The 21,415-nt window shown below is 36.1% G+C and overlaps 3 protein-coding genes across 5 annotated transcripts; 1 reads left to right on the top strand and 2 right to left on the bottom strand.

Moving 5' to 3' along the window:
• Positions 1–4,956: 4,956 nt before the first annotated feature.
• Positions 4,957–7,178, bottom strand: LOC103949722. The gene is made up of 6 exons (XM_048582652.1): positions 7,087–7,178; positions 6,339–6,658; positions 6,172–6,227; positions 5,928–5,982; positions 5,410–5,490; positions 4,957–5,321 (listed from the first exon to the last, which is right to left on the bottom strand). The coding sequence occupies exons 1-6, from the start codon at positions 7,176–7,178 to the stop codon at positions 5,155–5,157; spliced, it is 771 nt and encodes a 256-aa protein (XP_048438609.1). The 3' UTR covers positions 4,957–5,154.
• Positions 7,179–9,795: 2,617 nt separating this feature from the next.
• On the top strand, positions 9,796–10,137 carry LOC103937344. The gene has a single exon (XM_009347288.3). It carries the CDS (start codon positions 9,796–9,798, stop codon positions 10,135–10,137), a length of 342 nt encoding a protein of 113 aa, XP_009345563.3.
• Positions 10,138–13,916: 3,779 nt separating this feature from the next.
• On the bottom strand, positions 13,917–20,343 carry LOC103937332 (protein DETOXIFICATION 40-like). Of its 3 annotated transcripts, XM_048582594.1 has the most exons (7): positions 19,885–20,303; positions 19,008–19,639; positions 17,220–17,276; positions 15,076–15,314; positions 14,552–14,670; positions 14,319–14,405; positions 13,917–14,162 (listed from the first exon to the last, which is right to left on the bottom strand). In XM_048582594.1, the coding sequence occupies exons 1-7, from the start codon at positions 20,269–20,271 to the stop codon at positions 14,097–14,099; spliced, it is 1,587 nt and encodes a 528-aa protein (XP_048438551.1). In that variant the 5' UTR covers positions 20,272–20,303; the 3' UTR covers positions 13,917–14,096. The 3 variants fall into 3 exon arrangements, with proteins under 3 accessions (XP_048438551.1, XP_018500535.2, XP_048438552.1); XM_018645019.2 differs by lacking the exons at positions 13,917–14,162; positions 14,319–14,405 and having other exon boundaries at positions 14,554–14,690; positions 19,885–20,343; XM_048582595.1 differs by lacking the exons at positions 13,917–14,162; positions 14,319–14,405; positions 14,552–14,670 and adding an exon at positions 14,704–14,942 and having other exon boundaries at positions 19,885–20,343.
• Positions 20,344–21,415: the final 1,072 nt, after the last annotated feature.

A 21,415-nucleotide genomic window follows, 5' to 3' on the forward strand; every position in this document is an offset into this window, starting at 1 on the left:
TGAGGTTTCAGCCGATTAGGCTTTTTCTGTTTTCTATCAAATTTTGAGAGTTTTAACTAAACGCTCTCGATACTCTTTATTTTTAACAAAAAATTACATTTTTATCTTTTTTGGTATTATTCATTACACATTTATTTGTTCTTTTTTATTAAAACTAAAGTTTTTTTTGGACTTTTCGTTAGTTTTCCTTTAAATTTTAGATTTAACTGTATTTATTTTACACCTCCCAAAATTTGATGTGTTTTTAAAATGGATCACGAAGTTTAATTTTTTTCATATTGAACTTTAAAGTATTGAAATTTTATCAATATGTGTTTTTGGTATGATTACTTGTATAATAATTATTAAATTGATGAAAATCTTTTATGAGCTAACATATATGTACAATTTGCACTACATTGATAAAAAAAAAACTCATTGATTTAAAGAACAATTGGAAATTTAAAGAGACAGGAGATGCATATTAGTACAATTTCAAAATTTTAAAATGTAATGTGAGAAAATTAAAATCTCGTGTTCTATTTGAAAATCACCACAAACTTGAACCGTGTAAAATACCGTAAGCCCTAAATTTTAAGTGCTTTTGGTAGGCCTGTAAACAGAGTCGAGACCCAACTGGCCTGGCGGAGCCTAGCCTTATTTTTTATGTTATGGGCTGGTCCGGCCATTTAATTACTAGAGCCCAAAAATTTAGAATCGAGTAAGGTTTAAATCTTGACCTCTTAAGCTCAGCCCAACCCGACCCAATCTATAGGTCTAGCTTTTGGAAATTTTTTTTTTAAAAAAAAGCTAACAAATGAGTTGAAGAATTCTAATTGCTTACTCTGTTTTACTTCCTAGACATCCTTTTTTAATTTTTGGCCGTATGAACAAATGAGTTGAAGAAAATTAAATAACAGAAGTTAATAAAGTTGACACTTATTATACCCCTCATTAGAATTGACACTTATTTTCGGCCGTAGTGGTCAAAATGTGTGTGCGGATAACATCACCCTTTCATTATATTCCTCATTAGAATTGACACTTATTTCCAAACCGGAAATACAATAACACAAAAATGAAAATCTACATTCAATTACTGTCTAATTTAAACCACATAACAACTCCAAAAATTTTTATATCGTACTTCATGTAAACCCAGGACTCTATAGAAACTTTGACTATAAGTTATAACTCTGTAGGTTCAACCTGACTCGACCAGCTCCTCTTATTCCTCTAACTTCTTATCCTTACATTCTTCTTCTGGTAAATATTCCACCAACATTTTCTTCTCATCGTTTCCTTCAGTCTATCCTCATTCTTCTTCTGGTAAATATTCCACCTTCGTTCTCGTCGTGTTTTTGGGTTGTCCTCGTCAAGGAGTGGAGAGTACTGCAACTGGCCGCCAAGGCGTGGAGTGCCTCGGCCTACGAAGAGTTGGGCTTTCACTTGAAATAATAAATTGTTACGGTAGTGTACCCATTTTTTTTGTACTTAATTTCGAATTCTCTCTAAGTTATTGGGTAGCTTGGATTGTAAAAATATATGAAAATACTCAATTTGATTAAATTCTTTTCTAACACAAAGTTAAACAATTACATTAGTGTGTTATTTAAACACTTGTTGTGAACATCGCATTTAAGAATGAGAAAAATGAAACAAACTTAGAAAATTGAAAACAAAAATAACCAGTATTTTTTTGGAAAATAATTATAAATATTTTTATATGAAATAATTGAATGCTTAGTCCACAAGGAACTGATAATATTGATTTGATCTATTGTTTCGTGCTAATCCATTTGAAGAATGAGAAATGAATTGGGGAGGAGTGACCTATGAAACTGAACCAAATAATTTGAACACGAACCTTAGTTAGATGTCTGTGTGATGTCAATTACCAAATGCAAGCATGGTGTCTTACTTTTCTCTCAATTAATTGATGAAAACGTCTTCATCTTCTTGTCCCATGTGTATATATTTACAGCTTTGATTCATTTTATAAGACGATAGTTTAGTCTACTCTAATTTATGCAGAGAGAGATTCAGACGTAGGGATAAGAGGTTAGAACACGACTCTTTGATATAAATTTTTTATGCATCACTCGAACATATATATAAAAGTATGGAATAGGATCCTCTATGGATCTTATTTGTGAGGATCTCAGGTAGTGGCAGATCCAGAATTTTAATATAGGGTGGTTCTAATATAAGAGCTCCAAAAAAAAAAGATGAAAATAACATTGAAAAATAAATGGCAAACTACAAATTTTCATTTATATTCTTTGTCCAAACTAATCGATTTGCTTGTAATATCATTTCATACTTCTAATTTCTACACATAATCAATTGATAATAACATCTGTATCAATTGATGAAACTAAAAAAATATGTATGCACTAACACTGTAACACAATCCAAGTAATATCAGAAAATTCTAACAAATCAACAATAAATATGTATGAACAAACACTAAAATAGATATGAAAAAATCCTAAAAAATTAAAAATGAATAAGGCTGAACTTAGTTTAAAACTCATTAGTGTGTGATTGTTTGACTTTTTATCGAAGGCCCTTACCAAAAACCATTATCAAATACCCTTACATATATGTATTCACTGTTCAGCCTTTTGTTTATAATTAGTGTTCTTAAAAAAAAAAAAAAAAAAAAACCTAAAACTAAAAATCATAACAAATTAACAATAAATAAATAAATATATATATATATGAATTAATACTAAACTAGATAATTTACAGAAATTTTGAAATTGATGTTGATGGCCTTCGCTGGCTTGTGTAGTGTGAGAAACAGGAGCGGCAAGCAATTAAGTATATTATAATCGATAAAGTTGAATTTGATTGAAAGCAGACTAATGAAAAGCCATGAGCTTTTATTAAATTTCAAATTGTTTGACTTCTTAAGAGCAGCTCCAGCGGGAGCAACTGCTCGAGGGACATGCTGCGGAACAGTGCCTGATTGCCAGAGGGAGGAAGTCCAGCGTTGGCTGGCGAGCGAGCCCGAGCAGGCCCGAGCTCCAGGGCGGTGGATTCCTGCCAGCCCGAGCGCCCGAGGGCTGTCTGACGTGGGCTGACGTCGGCGTCCTCTTATTCGTCATCGTCGTCCTCTTCTTCGTCATCGTCGTCCTCTTCGCCCTCATCCGCGTCGTCGTCCTCGTCGGCGTCCTCCTCTTCTTCGTCTACGCTGTCGTCGGATTTGGACTTGAACTCGGACTGCGACTCGTACAGCTCCAATTGCTCGGCGGTCAAAGGCTTAACTTCTTTTTCCTCCACAACTTCCTCCATAGCCTTCATCCTCTCAAAGCTCACACAAATTTGCAGAGAAAATCTCCTCTTTGTATTCTTGAGAAAACGAATTGGGATTGGATTTGGGAAAGTGAATGAGACAGAGGGAGGGAGGGACGAGAGAGGAGCTGCCAATTGGGATTGGATTGCAAATAAAATTATTTTATAAATAAATAAAATATTAATATTTTATTACCAATTACCAGGGCTATTCAAGTGTAACGGTGGAGATACAAAAGGTGATTACTGTTTATTAATGGTAATTACTGTTCATGAGGTGGATTAAATAGTGAATAGCCAGGGGGAAGGGTTCCTACACTGGAAGTGCTCTAATAGAGGATGGTATGTGCTTTCACGTGAAGGCTCTCACTTGGGTTTTAAAATTTTTTTAATGAATGCAAAGCGACATCGTTTTGGTCAAGTTATTTAAAAAAAAAAAAAAAAAAAAAAGAAGAGGCATTCTTCTTGAGGTTCTCACAGCCATACATCCGCCCCTGATCCCATGTATTACTTCATCGTGTTCATTCATTTGTCATCTTGCGATAAAAAATCATTTTGAATTTTTTTTATTTAAAATTGAACACAAACAATACCTGATGAAAACTAATCATAAGATGTACAATGAACAGATTGATTTATGATGAAATAATTCTCAAGATCTTCACAAAGAGAATCTAAAAACGGATCCTCATCCATAAAAATACAACTAAACTGTAATACTGCATAGCTTCAAGTTTAAAAATCACTAGAAGAGATTCTCTCTAGATCGCTCCCACCAAAACCACCCAATCTATTAATCGGAGCTTTTGAAATTTGATCAAATAATTAAAATTATTATAACTATTAAAAGGATCTCTATTTATAATCGTTGAATCAAATTTTAAAGATTCGAATTAATAGATTTGATGGATTTGACTCCGGATCTCTTCCCAAAAATAGCAACTATCACTCTTGTATTTGTCAGGCTGAGGCCGGTGGAGGTTGACTTGAAAGCCAACATGTCCGTATGTCCTCCTCACTTTGCTTTGAGGTAGCGTTTGGTACGCAGACGGGACGGGACGGGACGGGACGGCACGGGACGGAACGGGACGGGACGGGACGGAACAGATGTTCTGTGTTATGTTTGGTACGCGCAGTACGGAACAAGACGGTTGTTCCGTCCTGCGTTTGGTACCACATGGACAGAACGGAACCAAAAGATTAAAATGACTAAAATACCCATGTTCCGTCTGTTGTTTGGTACAATTTTATGGGCGGAACGGGACAAGACTCTTATTTTTTTATTTTATTTATTATTATTATTATTTTTATATAAGTTGTTCAAATTTGAACATTATTATCCATTATTTATTTTTCTTGGTCCAAATTTTAATAGGTATATGTTATGTTTCACATGCAAACCCCTTTAAAATTTGTAATTTTTCCCGTTTTCTACACCTCCATTCGAATTTTCACCACAAACCCATCAAATTTTATTGTGCAAATTGCAAAACCCACATCCCAATTCAATTTTTAGTCCCTAATTTTGGTCCTTTCAATTGTGGGTTGTTGTTCAGGGAGTTTAGGTTCTACAAACATTAGAATTGGCCTTGTTTAGAAGGACATCCCTCTAAATATTCCCCATTGCAGGAACAAGGCAAACCACATAAGAGCACATGACAAATGTTGAAAAATATATAAGTTTAATGATCATGCATATCATAAACATTTTAGGGTTTAAACATTTAGAACTTAAACAAAGAAAATGAAATATGCATAACTTAAACATGAAATATCCAAAATCAAACCTGACTTAAAAAACAAATAATGTCTTGCTAAAGTAATAATGAAAACACTTAGAAGTTGATAAAGTTCCCCATACTAAAACCACAAATACTAAAACCCCAAACGCTCAAAGGCTCTCCATAAACACTTTAATGAAATCTGGCTTCTGTGAGTCATCCAAGGGGATTGATATTTCCTTTTCTTTGGGGCATTCCTTTCTAGATACTTCATGGTTGGCCCGTCTCCTTTGCTAATGGCTCTCATACTTTGCCTCTGATCTGAAAAAATCAGCTATTATTGAGTGGAATGATATCAAGGTGTTTAAAAAGTGACGATACTGACATAAAAGGTAAATGACCAACTTACCAGGGGTGAGGTCTGGCAAAGAATGCTCGATGAAACGGGTAGCTGCCTGATGATTTAAAGTAGTAGACGGTCGCAAAGGAGCTTGAACAAAATCAAATTGTCAATAAGAATATAAACAACCCACCAGTCAAACAATCATACGTAAAAATGGAAATTTGCAAAGAATTCAATATGTAAAACACATGAAACACGATATCCAGGATGTATGTCATGCGTAGCTTCAATCTGTAACGTCCTTCTTGGTTGCGGCATTGTTTGAGACAACAAGGAGAACACTAAGCACAGCCGCCCACATGACACATGCGCGAATGGCAGCACCTCAATCTACAGTCACGGACGGACAAAAAGGAAAATGCTAATCACAGTCTCCCACACAACACTGAGTTCGAATGACAGCATCCCAAATCAATTACTAACGGTAACTCACTAGGCGCGGGCGACTGCACTTAGCATATCTCGATACTACAATATACAAATCGATCTATCAATAATGGCACTTCCAAAAGAAAAGCATGTACCTTTACTCAAATCCACCAACTTCTCAAGCTTCTCCTCATACAATTTTAATCTATCCTACATAAATGAGACAACAAAAACAGAAAAACATTCAACTTCACCCAATTCAAACAGTTACGCAAATCCGATAATCTCAAAAACCATGAACTCACACACAGACATGCATAAACCCAGAAACAATATCCACATAAATTCGATAAATTTCAAGAATTTGATTAAAAAATATACAAAAATTAGCAAACTTACGAACTCCGTTTTGACTGGATGGTTAAATGGGTTTACTCCAGTGCACCTCAGCCTCACTGTAAAACCAAAAAGTACAAAAATTCAACTAAAATTCGAACTGGGTTACCCAAAAACCGCAATCAAATCGGAATTAACTGAAAATTGAGTGAAGGAAGGCGAAGACTTACAGGCGAAGAGGAGGGTGGTGGCCTTGGAGAGCATAAGCAGCGAGTGGGCGCGGTCGAGCGGCGGCATTTCGGCGAGAACGTCGGCATCAGCGAGTGAGAGGAACTGGAGGAGGTGGGGACGAGGAGGAAGGTTGCGAAGGGGACGAGGAGGAAGGTTGCGAAGGGGACGAGGAGCAGAAAGGTTGCGAAGGGGACGAGGAGGAAGGTTGCGAGGCTGCACAAAGGGGACGAGGAGGAAGGTTGCGAGGCTGCACAGAAGAAGATGAGCAGGAAGGTTGCGAAGGGGAGAGGGATGCAGAGGTGAAGAGGAACGGCTGAGAAGAAGAGAAATAGTTTTTAGGGTTTGTTATTTGATTTTGATGTTGTAAATTTTGAAAAAGACAAGGGGCATTTTTGTCTTAAAATATTAGAAATTTCTGTCCCACGGACGTGGAACAACCCGTTCCATGGGGGGGAGGTGGAACAAAAAATCATCCAAAACTTGTTCCGTGGAACAGCGCGTTCCACTCATTTTAGGCGTACCAAACGTGGGACGGAACGCTTCGTCCCACCCTGTTCCGTCCCGTCCCGCGTACCAAACGCGACCTGACTGAACCTCTTTGTTTTTTTCTTTTTTTTTCATTTTTTTTTTTGGAATATTTTAATTTCAATTATTATGTATATTAAAATTTGAAAGATCCTTCACGCCGGTGGAGGTTTTTGTCTGTTTGAAACATGGCAAGCCTCATGTTGACTTGAGAGCTCTCACCTCCGAATGATCTCATGATGGCCAGCCTGCATCACCCTTTCATCTCTTAATTTGGCGGTGTGCTTGCTGATGTTGCAGAGCCGGTCTACCATGAATTATTATACAGTCATGAGTGGATTTTATTATTCAAAATTAAGATAAATGTAATAGTAGATTAAATACTATGCGAGTCTTGGCATAGTTCTCTTGCTTATCTTTTTTCGTTTACTTTTATTATTACCAACAAATTTGGTGGAAGAGGAATCGGCGGAGGTACCAACTCTTCTTTGAATGGTAGGTGTCTCGCACGTGATTATTGTCGAAGAAATAATCTCATTTAATTTTTTTCATTTAGATGAGAAAAAATATACCATTACAAGATTGATCACCTAGAGATTTGTAACTTGAGTGGACAAGAACAATTACCGATAAGTAGTAATGGAGACAAGGTCAGGTTAATGAGTTCAAATGACTTGAATCAATATGTTTTTAATTTCTCTTCATCTCAACTAATAATAATCATAAACTTTTGATTAATTAGATGTCATTCCGACTATACTAGAGACTTATGCATCAATTGATTTAGAACAACTATTGATGGACATGTTTGATGAAAATGCCTCATCGACATTTCAAAATACAAAACAAAGCTAAAGTTATGTCTTATGAGAGTTTTTATTTATTTATTTTAAATAATCTCAACCGGACCCCAATGTAAAAGAGTCAATGACTCTGCTATTGCTGATGCTGTAAGGTTTGTGGCCGATTTCCCCTTCGGCACTTAACCTAATACTTGACATTATTAACTACATTGAAATATTTGAAAATGCATGGTAGAAACTGAACAAGGAGTAACATAGAGGAATATAAACTAGAGAATTTAGAAAGAGAAATATGAGACATGTATTCATTACGAAATGATTACACAACTATATTTTTATAACAAAAATCCTAACAACTCTAATCAAATACCAACAAACTTATCAACTAATTGTTGATCTGTACAATCATTTTAACTAATCATCTAAGTTGTGGAACCCTTAAGGGGGTGTTTGTTTGGCCTCTTTAAGTTTCACTGGATTGGCTAGGATTAATAGTGAGTGAAATACCATGTTTGTTAGCAGCCGGAATTATCTTTAATGAGACTAAGAGGGACTCGCCTAGACTAAATGCCTCACTAGGCGGTCTTAGCGAGACCCCCCGAAATTGGGCGGATTGCTAAGACCAGCTCTCCTTCGCCCCTTTCCGCTTCACTCTTCGTCAGTTCTCTACCTTTCCCCTCCCGACTGCTATTTTTTCCCGTAAGACTCCTCTTCCAGCGAAGCCACCATGGATCTGTGGTCAGAAACTCTTCTTTGAGAAACCCATTTCATGGAGTTTTTGTAAATTCATTTCGTGGATCTGCAGCCCTTCCCTTTTCAATACCAAATCCAACTCCCAAAATTTCAACCCAGAAAACCAGAAAATCCAAAAAGCCAAAAACCCAGAAAACTGAGAAACCGAAGGCAGATTCAACCCCATCTCCCCACCTTCGAGCCACTCACGCATGCATCCCGCCTCCAACTCCCAAATTTTCATTTTCGTTCTTGCTCTTTGGTTTGATTTTAAGATTTGCAAGGGATTTTGTGAGAGGAATAGAAGAGGCAGATAGAGATTTGCAGTGAAGAGAAAGAGAGAGATTTGTAAAATCTTCGAATAAAAGAGGCAGAGAAAGATTTGAAGTGGCACAGATAAAATGGCAGAGAAATGGGAGAGGGGAGGGATGCAGTGGGCGGACAGAAAAAATGAGAGAGGAATATGAATCAGAGCTTGATCAAAATAAAAAGAAGAAGATAGTTCTCGAAAATGATAATTTAATAATAAAATATTAGTATATATAGATTAAATTAATAATAAAATATTGTAAATATAAATTTAATAATATAATATATGAGTCCTGTTTTTAGTCCGATGCAACATCAAACGCTTTACTAAATTAGTCCAGCTTAGTCTATTCTAAGCCAATCCAGCTTAGTCCTTAAAGCTAGTCCAGTCCGAGATAGTCCGGTGCAACAAACGCACCCTAATAGACATGTCTCCTCCACATTCATGTACCTACGCTCCTTGATCTTTGTTGAAAGTGTAAACTACGCAAGTTTCAATAAATTATATGCCTGATTAAATAAGTAATGCACGAACTAATTCTTAATTTCTGACATGAGTTCCCCCAAGTTTACGTTCACAATGACAGTACTCCCTTTATTTATTTTTAATTAAACATTCACATCCATTGGCATCTGATCCCAAACCAAAGGCCCGGATCCATGGATTCCACAGTGATCTAGGATTTACTTTACAATTAAATATTAAATCATGGAGGCACGCTCGATCGCATGCAATGAAATTACGTAACATTTTCCCTTTTTAAATCATATGATCATATTAAACAGAAAAAAATAGTTTAACTGGTTTTTTAATTAACTCGCACAAATAAGATGATGATGATAGGCCAGCTCAGTGCCTGCAATTTTTCTCTGCATTATTTTTGCAAAAAACATTGGTAGCGCACATGCTTTCTTCATCAGCAAACCAACTCTTCAATGCTCTCTATAAATTAAAACGCCACTTAATAATAACCCATCTGAGCTCACACAAGCATAACCACCTCTCTCTCTCTCTCTCTCTCTCTCTCTCTCTCTCTCTCTCTCTCAAATCAAAGTGAGTGATTGTCTTCTATTTTTCTTGGAGAAAATGGCTATGACGATCAGAAAGTCGTACGGCGCCTACTCGAAGATGGACAAGGAAGATCCCGAAGAGGTAAATCATCGACGGGCGCAGTTCTTGATCTACAAAGTGATGCAACAAGTAGAAATGCGGCGGAGGCCTTCGAATTTGAGGATTCGGGTACGTAAACTGAAGCTGAAGATTGGGAGGAGATTAAAGAAGTTGAGGAAGACCATGCTTCTAAGCGTATCTGCTGCCAGGGTTTGTGTTTATAAGCAAGTTTTTAATCAATTAAAAACTTGCAAGACCTTGTTTGGCCGCGGAGATCAGGGAAATATCAACGTCACTCTTCCAGCTTTGTTCACCTGATTGAAATACTTTTAGTTATGTCTCTTAGTTTTCTTCTCATTGATCTTTTTCATATATAAATACCAGCTTGTAATTTCGTTTGGTAGAGTTTGCTTGTTTTCTTATATAGAACAACTTGAGAATGTCATATATATGATACGTGTCCCAGTCTGATTTTGGTTTAAAGCGATCTCATGGATTTATTTCATTCAATCATTTGTGTTCATACGATCACCAAAACGTACATTAAACGGGCATGTAAAAGTTAAAAGAGTGGTATAGTTAAAATTTTATCAATACAAAAAGAGTCAGGACGACAAACTTATCAACAATACAATTCGTATATCAGAAGGTCCTTAATTTATCTTCCGCTGTACGCTTCAAAATACATGCAAAGCACAAAGTAAGGCATCTCCAATGGGAGATGGAAAATGCTTTAAAAATGGGCATTTTATAATTTTTTTTTTTTTTTGCTGGAAAATTCTCTAGTGACTGAATGTAAATTATCTATCTTCGCCAAAAGATGTAAAGATAACCCTAAATTTACATTCTTTTTACATCTTTTAGTGATGTGTGCCATTAAACAAAGATTAAAAAAAATTAAATGAAATTTCAAATTTACATCTCATCCATTGAAGTTGAACTTTCATTTACATTGACCAGAAATATAAAATAAAATGTAAATATAGTTGTTGCATCTCAAAATTGCATGTTTTCGTTGAAGATGCCCTTAAGTAATAAATTAAGCCATATATAGCTTACTAATGGACACTAACCCGTCGATCAAGAAAGATATTCATAGTTTGTGCAAAGAAGTCAACTTCCCATCAAGACACTCCTTGCATTAGTACTACTGTCGAAATTAACTGTCACTTTTTGTACCGTTATTTAATATAATTTTGGAGAAGTGGCCAGAGGGAAAATATAGTTGGTCCACGTAGAACAACCCATAAATCCAATTAGTATAATTAATTAGTGTCTGAAAAAATGTCCACAAATAAGTCAACTATGGGTTTCTAGAAATTAGTGTATATATTTACAAGTGGTGGATTGTTTGTGCGGGCTAGGATCCTACGCTTCAAACCATTGCGTTTCGATTAAAAACAATCATCCAATTTCTTAGCGTAAATTAATGTATAATATTATTTACAGTCAGAAAAAAAATGTGTATATATTTAAGGTTAAAATTATTTACTAAACTTGGAACTCTAGCCTCATGTTATGATTAACATGACATATATATATATATATATATATTTGCTAGGTATACATTTGCATGAAACTTAAACTTGTGTTGTATGAGGTGCTCCTGATTTTATTCAGACCTGCGATTAATAGTTAGGATTAGTTGTTATGACTGGACTGTTATAATATATTTCTTTTTAGTCATTAGAAGAGTCAGCAGGATTGTGCTTGGCACGCTTTATCTCACAAATAGCTTTGTGCCAGCAACTAACTCCCTCCATTATTATTTGATAAAAAATCACTCGTTTCATTAATCCTTTTTCTGATTGATTGGTGGAACTGAATGTTTCTTTTTAAAATCATCTTGTAATCCCATTTTTAACTTCTGAATTGTAATGCCCCTTTTGACTTTTCAACACATAACTTTAGCCTAACATGAAAACCTAAGGGATTTCACACTTCGAAGAATATGACTAACCTTTATTAGGATTCGAAAAGTTTATAGGCATTTTAGCTCACATTTGGTGATACACATTCTTTCTGAGTTTTCAATTAAAAAACCACCTATGTTTTTGCCAATTTCGTATTTCAAACTCATAATCAGAGAATATATTTGACTTGGAATTTTACTGTATTAATTTCTATTAAACTACTTACCATGGTTACACACACACACACATATGAATAAATTGAAAACGTTCATCGACTTAAATCCAATTTGTAAAATGCTTTTTGATTTGCAATGATAAAAAAAAAACCTTTAAACTTTTACTCTTTCAAAATTTTTTGACTTATAATATATATACGTACACATATAACCAACTTACTTGACCTAAACTCACAATTATAAATAGAAAGATGCTTGATTGTAATAGGAGAGAAAAACTTATTTAAGGCTTAACGTGTCACTAGACAATGCTTAAGATAGAAAATTAATGTTAGTTATTTGTAATCTACCCTTATCTTTGATTGGTGATTATGATTCAATGGGATGAAAAAAAATGGAAGCAAAAACCTTATCCAATCCTTCCTGAATCTCTCTCTAACTCTCTCCTTCAAAAAATGTGATAAGAGTAATATTTTTTATTATATATAGAGTTCGCCAACCTGCAATGCATGCATGGCATGGCATGCCGAACCAACAACTGTGGCCTATTGAGGATGGAGGCCTAGTTGCAGTGGCACTAGAGCTAAGAAAACTCCCACCTCACCCAAGTTCGATTCCCCCCGTCCCCAAATTTAACTAATGACCAAAAAAAAAACAATTGTGGCCTATTTAAAACTTGTGGCTTTATGATCTCAGCCAGAGCCAGCCCTGGCCTAGTGCTAGCAGGGTGACCGTCCGGGGACTCAAAAAATTGGAGGCACCAAAATTATTAAGGTAGTCTATTCATATATGTTCTTGTAAGCGTGGACATTAAAAGAAAAATTGGTTAATTCATCAAGTAGGTTAACTGGAGGCGTTGATTCCGTTGTTGTCACATCCCCGCCCGAGGCAGATCACTTCCCAGGCCCGCTCCACCACCATAGCACAATATTGTCCGCTTTGGGCTTACCATTCCCTCACGGTTTTGTTTTTGGGAACTCACGAGCAACTTCCCAGTGGGTCACCCATCATAGGATTGCTCTAGCCCCCTTCTCGCTTAACTTCGGAGTTCCTACGGAACCCGAAGCCAGTGAGCTCCCAAAAGGCCTCGTGCTAGGTAGATATGGGAATATACATATAAGGATCACTCCCTTAAGTGATATGGGATGTCACAATACACCCCCTTTAGGGGCTCGACATCCTCGTCGACACACCACGGCCAGGGTTAGGCTCTGATACCAAATTGTCACATCCCGGCCCGAGGCAGATGACTTCCCGGGCCCGCTCCACCACCGTAGCACTATATTGTCCGCTTTGGGCTTACCATTCCCGTTGGGGCTAGAGCAATCCCATGATGGGTGACCCACTAGGAAGTTGCTCGTGAGTTCCCAAAAACAAAACCGTGAGGGAATGGTAAACCCAAAGCGGACAATATCGTGCTACGGTGGTGGAGCGAGCCCGGAAAGTGATCCGCCCCAGGCGGGGATGTGACAGTTGTTCCTCAATAATGAGGGCCAATGTTCGAACTATTCTTTGTGCCCTTTTCCTTATTTTTTTACTTATTTTTGTTTGATTGTTAATTTCGTTTATATATATATATATATTTTAAAAAATTTGGTTAATTCAACAAGAGGGTTGACTAGAGGCACTAGTACCTTTGATTATAATTACTAAAATTTGGTTAATTCATCAAGAAGGTTAACTAGAGGCGCATATTTTTTATATCCATTCTCATTCAAATTTAACTTTCAACAAAATAATGTATGTATGTCTTTATTAATTTAATTTGGCAAGCACATAGATTATTCAGAAAATGAGTTCACTTTCACGCAACTGCAAAAATTGGAACTTTCACTTCTACCAAATCTACAAGGCTTTTGCTCATAAAATTGCATTGTTAAAGTCCCGTGCTTAGACACTTTAGATGCAAATATTGTTCGATTGAGTAGTATTTTTACCATATGATAATCTTCTTTTCTTTATGACCACTTTTACAGTGTAACTTTGTTTTTCTATATATGAGAACTTATTATCCGACAAAGAAAAATACTTATTTAAATTATTAAAAATTCAAATACCTAAGAAAAAAATCACATAAAAAACATAATTTTTTTGTGCGTATTGTAGGTTTGTGGGCCCTATTTTTATTTTTGCTCAGGGCCTCCAAAATATTTGGATCGGCCCTGATCTCAGCCAGCCATTGATGCCATCAACCTTTTAGTAGAGGCTGCTTCTTGTCGTCCCATTTCTCCACGCGATTTTTTGCCTTGTCCACCTGAGTTGTTCGGTCCCCCAAAAATACCAAAGTGTTTAGTAACGAAACAAAAATGTTGAATTAATAATATTTAATCATATATAAGGCTACCGGTAAAAACAAAGAAAGATAACTTGAAAGGATAAACTAAGTGAGCATATTGATTACTGAAATTACCTCTTTATTCCAGTCCGTACGAAATGTTACCCACAGTAAAATTAAGGTCTGGATCAGTGTTCCTCCAATCATCCCCACCCATATTCCCTGTATAATATACTTATGTACAGGTATCAATTTCTTATAATTTACTAATCATTTAGCTACATTTAGCTTCTACATTGTGTAAAATTTTATATTTGCCTCATTTTTAAAAAAAAAAATTAGGGAGATAATTGAGTTGGTAACTGTACCTCAGCGCCAAGGTCGAATCTAAACCCAAGAATGCAGCCGAATGGAATTCCAACCACGTAATAGCATCCCACATTCACATATGCCACAAATGCTTGCCACCCACATCCAACAGCCACCCCTACAATGATCCCCATATATCTATATCCATAATTAAGTTAAATTATCATGAACAATGATCTAAACACACGTTTAATGATTCACTTAGACACAAGAACAAGTGTTCAAGAGTTAGGGTTTTAATTTGTCTTCTAAATAATCAGGTTTTACTATCTTACACGAACATAAGGTGTCATATGCTAATAAGTTTTTGTGCACTGCTCCTGTACTTAGATCCAACATCCACACACTCCAATCCTCAATCTCTTACATTCGATTCCCTGTATAAACGGTCTGACACAAAAATCTCCATATACACCACACCCAATGTCATATCGAAAAATACATAATTCAAACCTTAAGCTTTTATCCCGGGTGAATTAATTAATGGTTAAACCAAACTAGATATATATAAGATAGCACGTACCGGATAGGACTGGTTGAATCCCATTAAGGATGAGAGTGACGGCCAAATATGGAGTTAGGTGCGAGACTGCCTTTGCCACAGTTTCACCGCTAGTGAAGGCATAACTGATTACGTCACGGAGGGAGAGCACAATCACAGCTTCCACAACAGCAAAAGTTAAGGATACCAAAGTTACTACTAGAACCGAGAATGCTGCTGACTTTGGATTCCCAGCACCTAGCTCATTGCTCACCCTCACACTGCATGCATGCAATTCATTAATTTCCATCAATTAATTTGTAATTACATATCTGCTTATTCATCAATTAATTTTTTAGTTAATTATGACTTAACATATTTCAAGGGCTTATCCGGTTGGGTTACTCCTTTATTGCTAGAATTATCAGAGAGATGAGCCGAATGACTACTTCCAACAACACCGATATTGTCTCTAATTTGGAAATTACCACTTGCTCAAATCATCAGGTGTAAGGTTTTATTACAAAAAGTCTCAATGTTAGTTAGAGTGGCGTTAGGATATTTAAACTTTTCTTTTCTCAAAGATACAGCTGATGTGGGATGTTTCAACACGCCCCCTTAGGTGACACTTAATTAGTGGTTAACACGTGAGAGATCCACATATCGACAATCACATGAAGTTAGATGACTCACCCTACACATGAGACCAGGAGACCCACCATCATCGTGCGGGGACAAAAGCACCTACCCATCACGTGACAGTATAGGCCCGCTTTTTTGCTCTAGTACCATGTTACCCGGATCGTCGGATTGCTCTTGGGAAGCAATCAAGTTTAAAAGAGATAGTTGTGGGCCAAGATTGACTGGATCCGGGTCCTTTCTGAGTCTGCTGCCAGCGTCATGATTTCCTTTATGTTTAGCGGTTGCCGCATGCACGCCTGCTTGCTGCCCAACTGAATTGTGGGCGCCAGACACAGCAGGCTCAGACTCTTGCATACTGAAGGTAAGTGACGTAAGCCCAGTTCTTGCTTCAGCATTTTTTTCTTGCACAACGTCTGTAATTCTCCCTTGGTTTCGCTGTTCAGCCATTTGAAACACAACGACTTGGTGGTTGTATTGTGTAGGTTTTTTTAGGATTTAGGTCACTCTCTTGTCTCGAGATCACACCTTGATCCTTAGATTTTGTTTTTCTTTTGCAAATTGATTTTGAAGCTAACAAGAATCTCTAATGTCGGCACTAAGATAAAATTATGATTATGAGTTTCAATCTTTGTCTTCTTCTTGTCTCTTGCTTCGAGACGCAGAGGTTTAGACTTCTAGGTTTTTTATTTTTCCTTCTCTTTTTCAGTGGGGTGAGCAGTGCCTTTGAGGTTTTGGTGATTTAGGTTTATAGGGTTTTTTTTTTCCAGTGGGTGGTTCTCTTGCTTTGAGACCACGGTGGAATTTTTTCTGGGTTTCTAGAGATTAGCAGCTAGAGTAAAGGAGAAGGAGACAAGCCAAAATCTGCTTTGATGCCAACATAAAATTAGTTTTAGGGTTTCAAATATCTTCTTCATATTTCTCTTCTCCCGTTGGGAGGCAACATATAAACACAACTTCTTTCCTTGTAATACAAGGAATATTAAAGACAGTTACAACCAAACTAGGAAACATAAATATAGTCCTAATCCATCTAAGACGTGGACTCACGCCAATAAGTTGTTTCACATGTGAAGCAATGGTCACACACTATTTGTGTTGTCTACGTATTAAACTAAAATTTTTGTCACCTGTGAAGAGTCATGTTGAGTATGAATCTCACATTGATGGAAGGTGAAAACTTGCATGAGCTTATAAGTAAGTTAAGCTACTATTTTTATTGCAATTGGTTTTATAATAAAGCCTTAACTTTCTTCGTATGGTATCCGGGCAAGTTATCTTTTGTATGAAGCCCAACGGCCACATGTGCTCCATGTCACTAATTTCTATTGTTATGTGTTTGATTTGAAAATTTTTCACACTTAGGAGAGCATGTGAGGATGTAAAGGTTAAAAGAGTTTCATATCGGTGAAAAGAAAAACCTTGTAAAGGTTTATAAAAAGTTAAACTACTCCCATATTACTACCTAATTTTATAGTGAAACCTTAACTTTCTTCATAGCTAAATTAATTAATCTAATATTTTACAATAACAATATACGTACGTACCTTGCAGCTGCATTGAACCCGGCTGAAACCATGAACAACACTCCACTTATCGACATGCTGCACAAGAAGAAAGCGAAACCATGCACCGTTAAGCAAAACCATGCACAAGCTAATTATACATTTATATCTATCCAAGAAATGGGGTTCACTTTCATTCTTTTGCAACAATTTGAATTGTTTGTTTTTTAAATCTTCATTTACAGATCAATCATCTTTACGAAGATTCATCTAAATCTAAAATATTTTACCTATTTGATTATCATGATGAAATTTAATGTTCGTCGATTTCTTTGAGTACATTTACACAATCATTTCTAATTTTGTTAGGTATAACAAGAATGACCTATTATATGAAACTTAAAAAATAAATTATTTGAAATCGTTAAATTTTAACGAGGTAAGGGATGTGTATATGACCAGATTAATTTCTTTTGTGTTAACGAGGTAAGGGGTGCGTATATGACCAAATTAATTTCTTTTATACAAATTAAGTAAAAACATTATAATGTGCAGCATCTGTGGACGCAAGAACTTGATACATCACTTCACTACGGAGTTAGGCAAGGAATTAATATCCTACAGTTAAGTTAGTCAGAAAATGAAAAGTAACAAAGTAAGTTAATTGCAATCGACTGTTTTTATGCATAGTAAATATGTATTTGTTGATCTTGAAATCAATTAATTTTTTTAATACGAGATTAATGTTATTATTAGGATTTGATGGGTACGTGGAAGATATCTATATGTCAACATTGGAGCCTATATATGGGAATGAGGATCCTCTTTGCGAGGATCCTTAAATCGTGTCCGTTCATCTTACATCGTGCAGACATAAATTATTTTAAATATTTTTATTTAAAATTAAACATGAATAGTACTTGATGAAAATTGGTCATATAATGTACAATGAACAGACATGATTTGAGGATCTCATGAATCCTCACAAGGAGGATCCTCATTCTATATATGGCACTTTTGAAAGGGTAAGATATGTTACCAATAGAAAATGAGCACGTCAATCAACACTTAATTAATAATTCAATCATAAATATCAACATTATTTCGTTTATAAATTTATTTTCCTGGTATTATCTTTTTCTTAAAGCCTTGAGCATTTATGTTTCCATGTGAGAGAAAATTTTGGTAATGACTGATGTGTCATGTCATTTTGTGATAAGGAGAAGATATATATTCTTTCACTTGTGAAAGCACTCTCCTCGATAAATTGTAAGTGGGTAATGTTAAGGAGATCAATTATTTATATTAAATTTTATTTACACTAAGCCTTAGTTTGGTACTAAGGTGATTTTGAAAAAAGTGGTTATAAAAAAAAGCTGGGAGATCAATTATTCAGCTTCAGTTTTTTTTCACAATTTTGGATGAAAAAAAAACCAAAAACGCAAAGCTGCAAAACCTAGCTTTGAAAAACCAGCTTTTTTTCACATATGTTTTACATAAAAGTTTATCAAACACTATAATATTGCTTTTTTTTTTCAAAAGCACTTTTACAAAAAAGTTTACTAAACACTCTGCTGCTTTATTGTACAACTGCTTATTCTCACAGCACAACAGAAGCTGTTTTTTTTCAAAGCACAGCAATACCAAATCAGCCTTAAATATAATGGGAAATTTAAGCTGACACTAATAATTTGACATCAAATTTGCAATTCATGAGAATTAAATTTTAGACTTGATATTTATAAGTGAGAAAGAATATACAAACTTAATTAAAATGCGTAACATTAAATTAAATTAATTAATGAAAGCAGAGTGCTGTTAGGATCTTACCATACAGCCAAAGAATTTAGGGCAAGCTCGGGGTTCTTGAGCAACCCAGCAATCAAAACTAGCACCTGAAAATACCAACACTCCAAGCACAACATCACCGCCGATGCAGCCGACAGCTTGAAAAAATCCCACAACCCAGAAAAGGCTTGCAAACTAAAACCATTCCAAGTCAGCTTACACTGACTACTCACCAAGATGTAAACAATCTGGGCCCCAACTATGATCCACCACGACAAGCTCAAAACAAGAGACGCACCTATCAACCCTAAACCCAGCTTGTACACAGCAACCCAGCTCAGCAACAAATGCACTCCTAAAGTAGCTGCTGATATGTAAGCACTCGGGGCCACAATTCGTTGTGCTTGGAGAAACTTTTGAATGGGGAAGTTGACGGCGTAGGCAAATATTTGAGGGATTAGACCGTAGACAAATACGGCGGCGGCTGAGGCCACGGCGGGCGGTTCGCCGAGTAAAAGCAACATGGGTTTTGAGAGAAGAAAGATTGCCAGAAGTGGGAGGCCAGTGAGAGATAGGACTATGGTTGCTCTTTGAAGGTATATGCTTAACATGTCATATTTCTGGGCACCGTAGGCTTGCCCGCATAGAGTCTCCACTGCACTTCCCATGCCTAGCTGCAAGAAACCAGAACAAACAAAAAAAATTATTAAAGAGATAAGAATGACAACATAAAATGCATGTGATTGACAGTATATAAATTAGTTTTCATATTATGTTGTGATATTGTCAATTTGAAACTTTTTTTTGTGTGATCGAGCATATTGAAAACGTTCATCATCTTAGTTCTAACTAAATAACTGACATGCTTGTTAATAACACAACAAGTCATAGGACACATAAGTTATATTGATAAATGTACCATGAGGCCATAAGCCAAGAGTTGGATGCCGTTGTTGCCAAGAGAGGCGGCGGCGAGCTCAAGATTGCCGAGGTGGCCGGCAAAGACACGAGCGGAAAGTGACATGGAGTTGTTAATGACATAAACCAAGACTGCGGGAGCAGCAAGACGAAAGAGGAGCTTGAGTTCAATCCATGTGGCCAAGCTGAATCGCTTGAACGAGGGCAATTGGGTGTCGGATAGCACCTTCTCGAGTAGAAAGTCCACACCTTCTCCATCTCTGGAGGCTTGTGCTGCCGGTTCAGGTTCGGAGTGTAAGATGGGTTGGTGCAGTGGGTGTTGAGAGCTCATTTTTGGACCAAAAAGGTGGTGGGGTGTGTGGCAGAAGTGTGCCACAGTTCGATGCATGGAGAGAAATTGGTGCTTGGAATTTTGGAAGTATGAGGCTGCAGTAATAATGTACATAGTCCATGTTAGAGAACGAATATTTTTGACACGTTGTCCGTGGACATAAGTACTGTTTTGGCATCAAACTAATACAGTGCGTCACTTAGTACTAATTAATGATTTTTATTAACATTCTACTTTACTTATAAATGAATTGTGATAGAATTATAGTCTATTTTTTCCAATCCGACAAAAAAAGTGTAATTAATCAATTTCTTTTAGGTCAAACAAAGACTTCATAACCAAGCGTATAGATATTTCCCTTTTCATCATTAGAAGAGGGATGTGCTAAGTTTTAATTTCATCTCTCCATTAATAGAAATTACAAAAATGATATAGCTACAAAATAGAGTATACACGGCAAATATTAAGAGAACGTTCTCTATTTAAAATAAATATGTTGGAGTGGGGTCCCCCTACAATAATCTTGTAGCTTTTTTTTAAGAATTCGATGCCATCTTCGCTTTTTATCATTGAGAGAGGTGGGGTACTGAAAAGAAAACACTTTGATGTTGAATTCGGTATTTGTTCAAAAACTTAATAAAACACTGAGAAGTGGGAGGGAATAATATTCCCCTCTCCTCTTTCTCTCGCCCCAATAGCTGGTGGGATTCTAAGCCTTTTATAGGCATTAAAATTTTCTCTCCTTTTATCTCACGCCATATATTCCATGGTAGTGGAGGAGTTATCTTGCCTTCATTTTCGCTTCCCATAAAAATCCTTCCATCCATGAGCTGGAAACTCTTATTTTTGTACTACATTATTGCTAATCCATTATGAAATTAAACTTACTTAATAATATCATTTATTCAAAAAATAATAATGCAATAAATATGATTATATACTTACCGAACAATATTTGTGTAAGGTAGGAAAGCTTGAGAATTATGGTAAATCAAACTCAAACGTATGAGATTAGGGAACATTTACTTCTTCTTTTTTTCAAAAATTGGGAACATATACTTCAGGAACCAGTTATTTGGTTAAGAGAATAACTTTTGTTTGATGCCTCATGCCATTGTTGAAAAAAATATTCTATAGAAAATTGAGGTTCACTCCAAAATTAATTGGTAATATGAGAAGTAGTTAATTACTTATAAGTATA

Source organism: the organism of the source record quoted next, unplaced genomic scaffold, assembly GCF_019419815.1.
Source record: "Pyrus x bretschneideri cultivar Hongxiangsu unplaced genomic scaffold, Pyrus_bretschneideri_v1 Contig19, whole genome shotgun sequence".
NCBI lineage: Eukaryota > Viridiplantae > Streptophyta > Magnoliopsida > Rosales > Rosaceae > Pyrus > Pyrus x bretschneideri.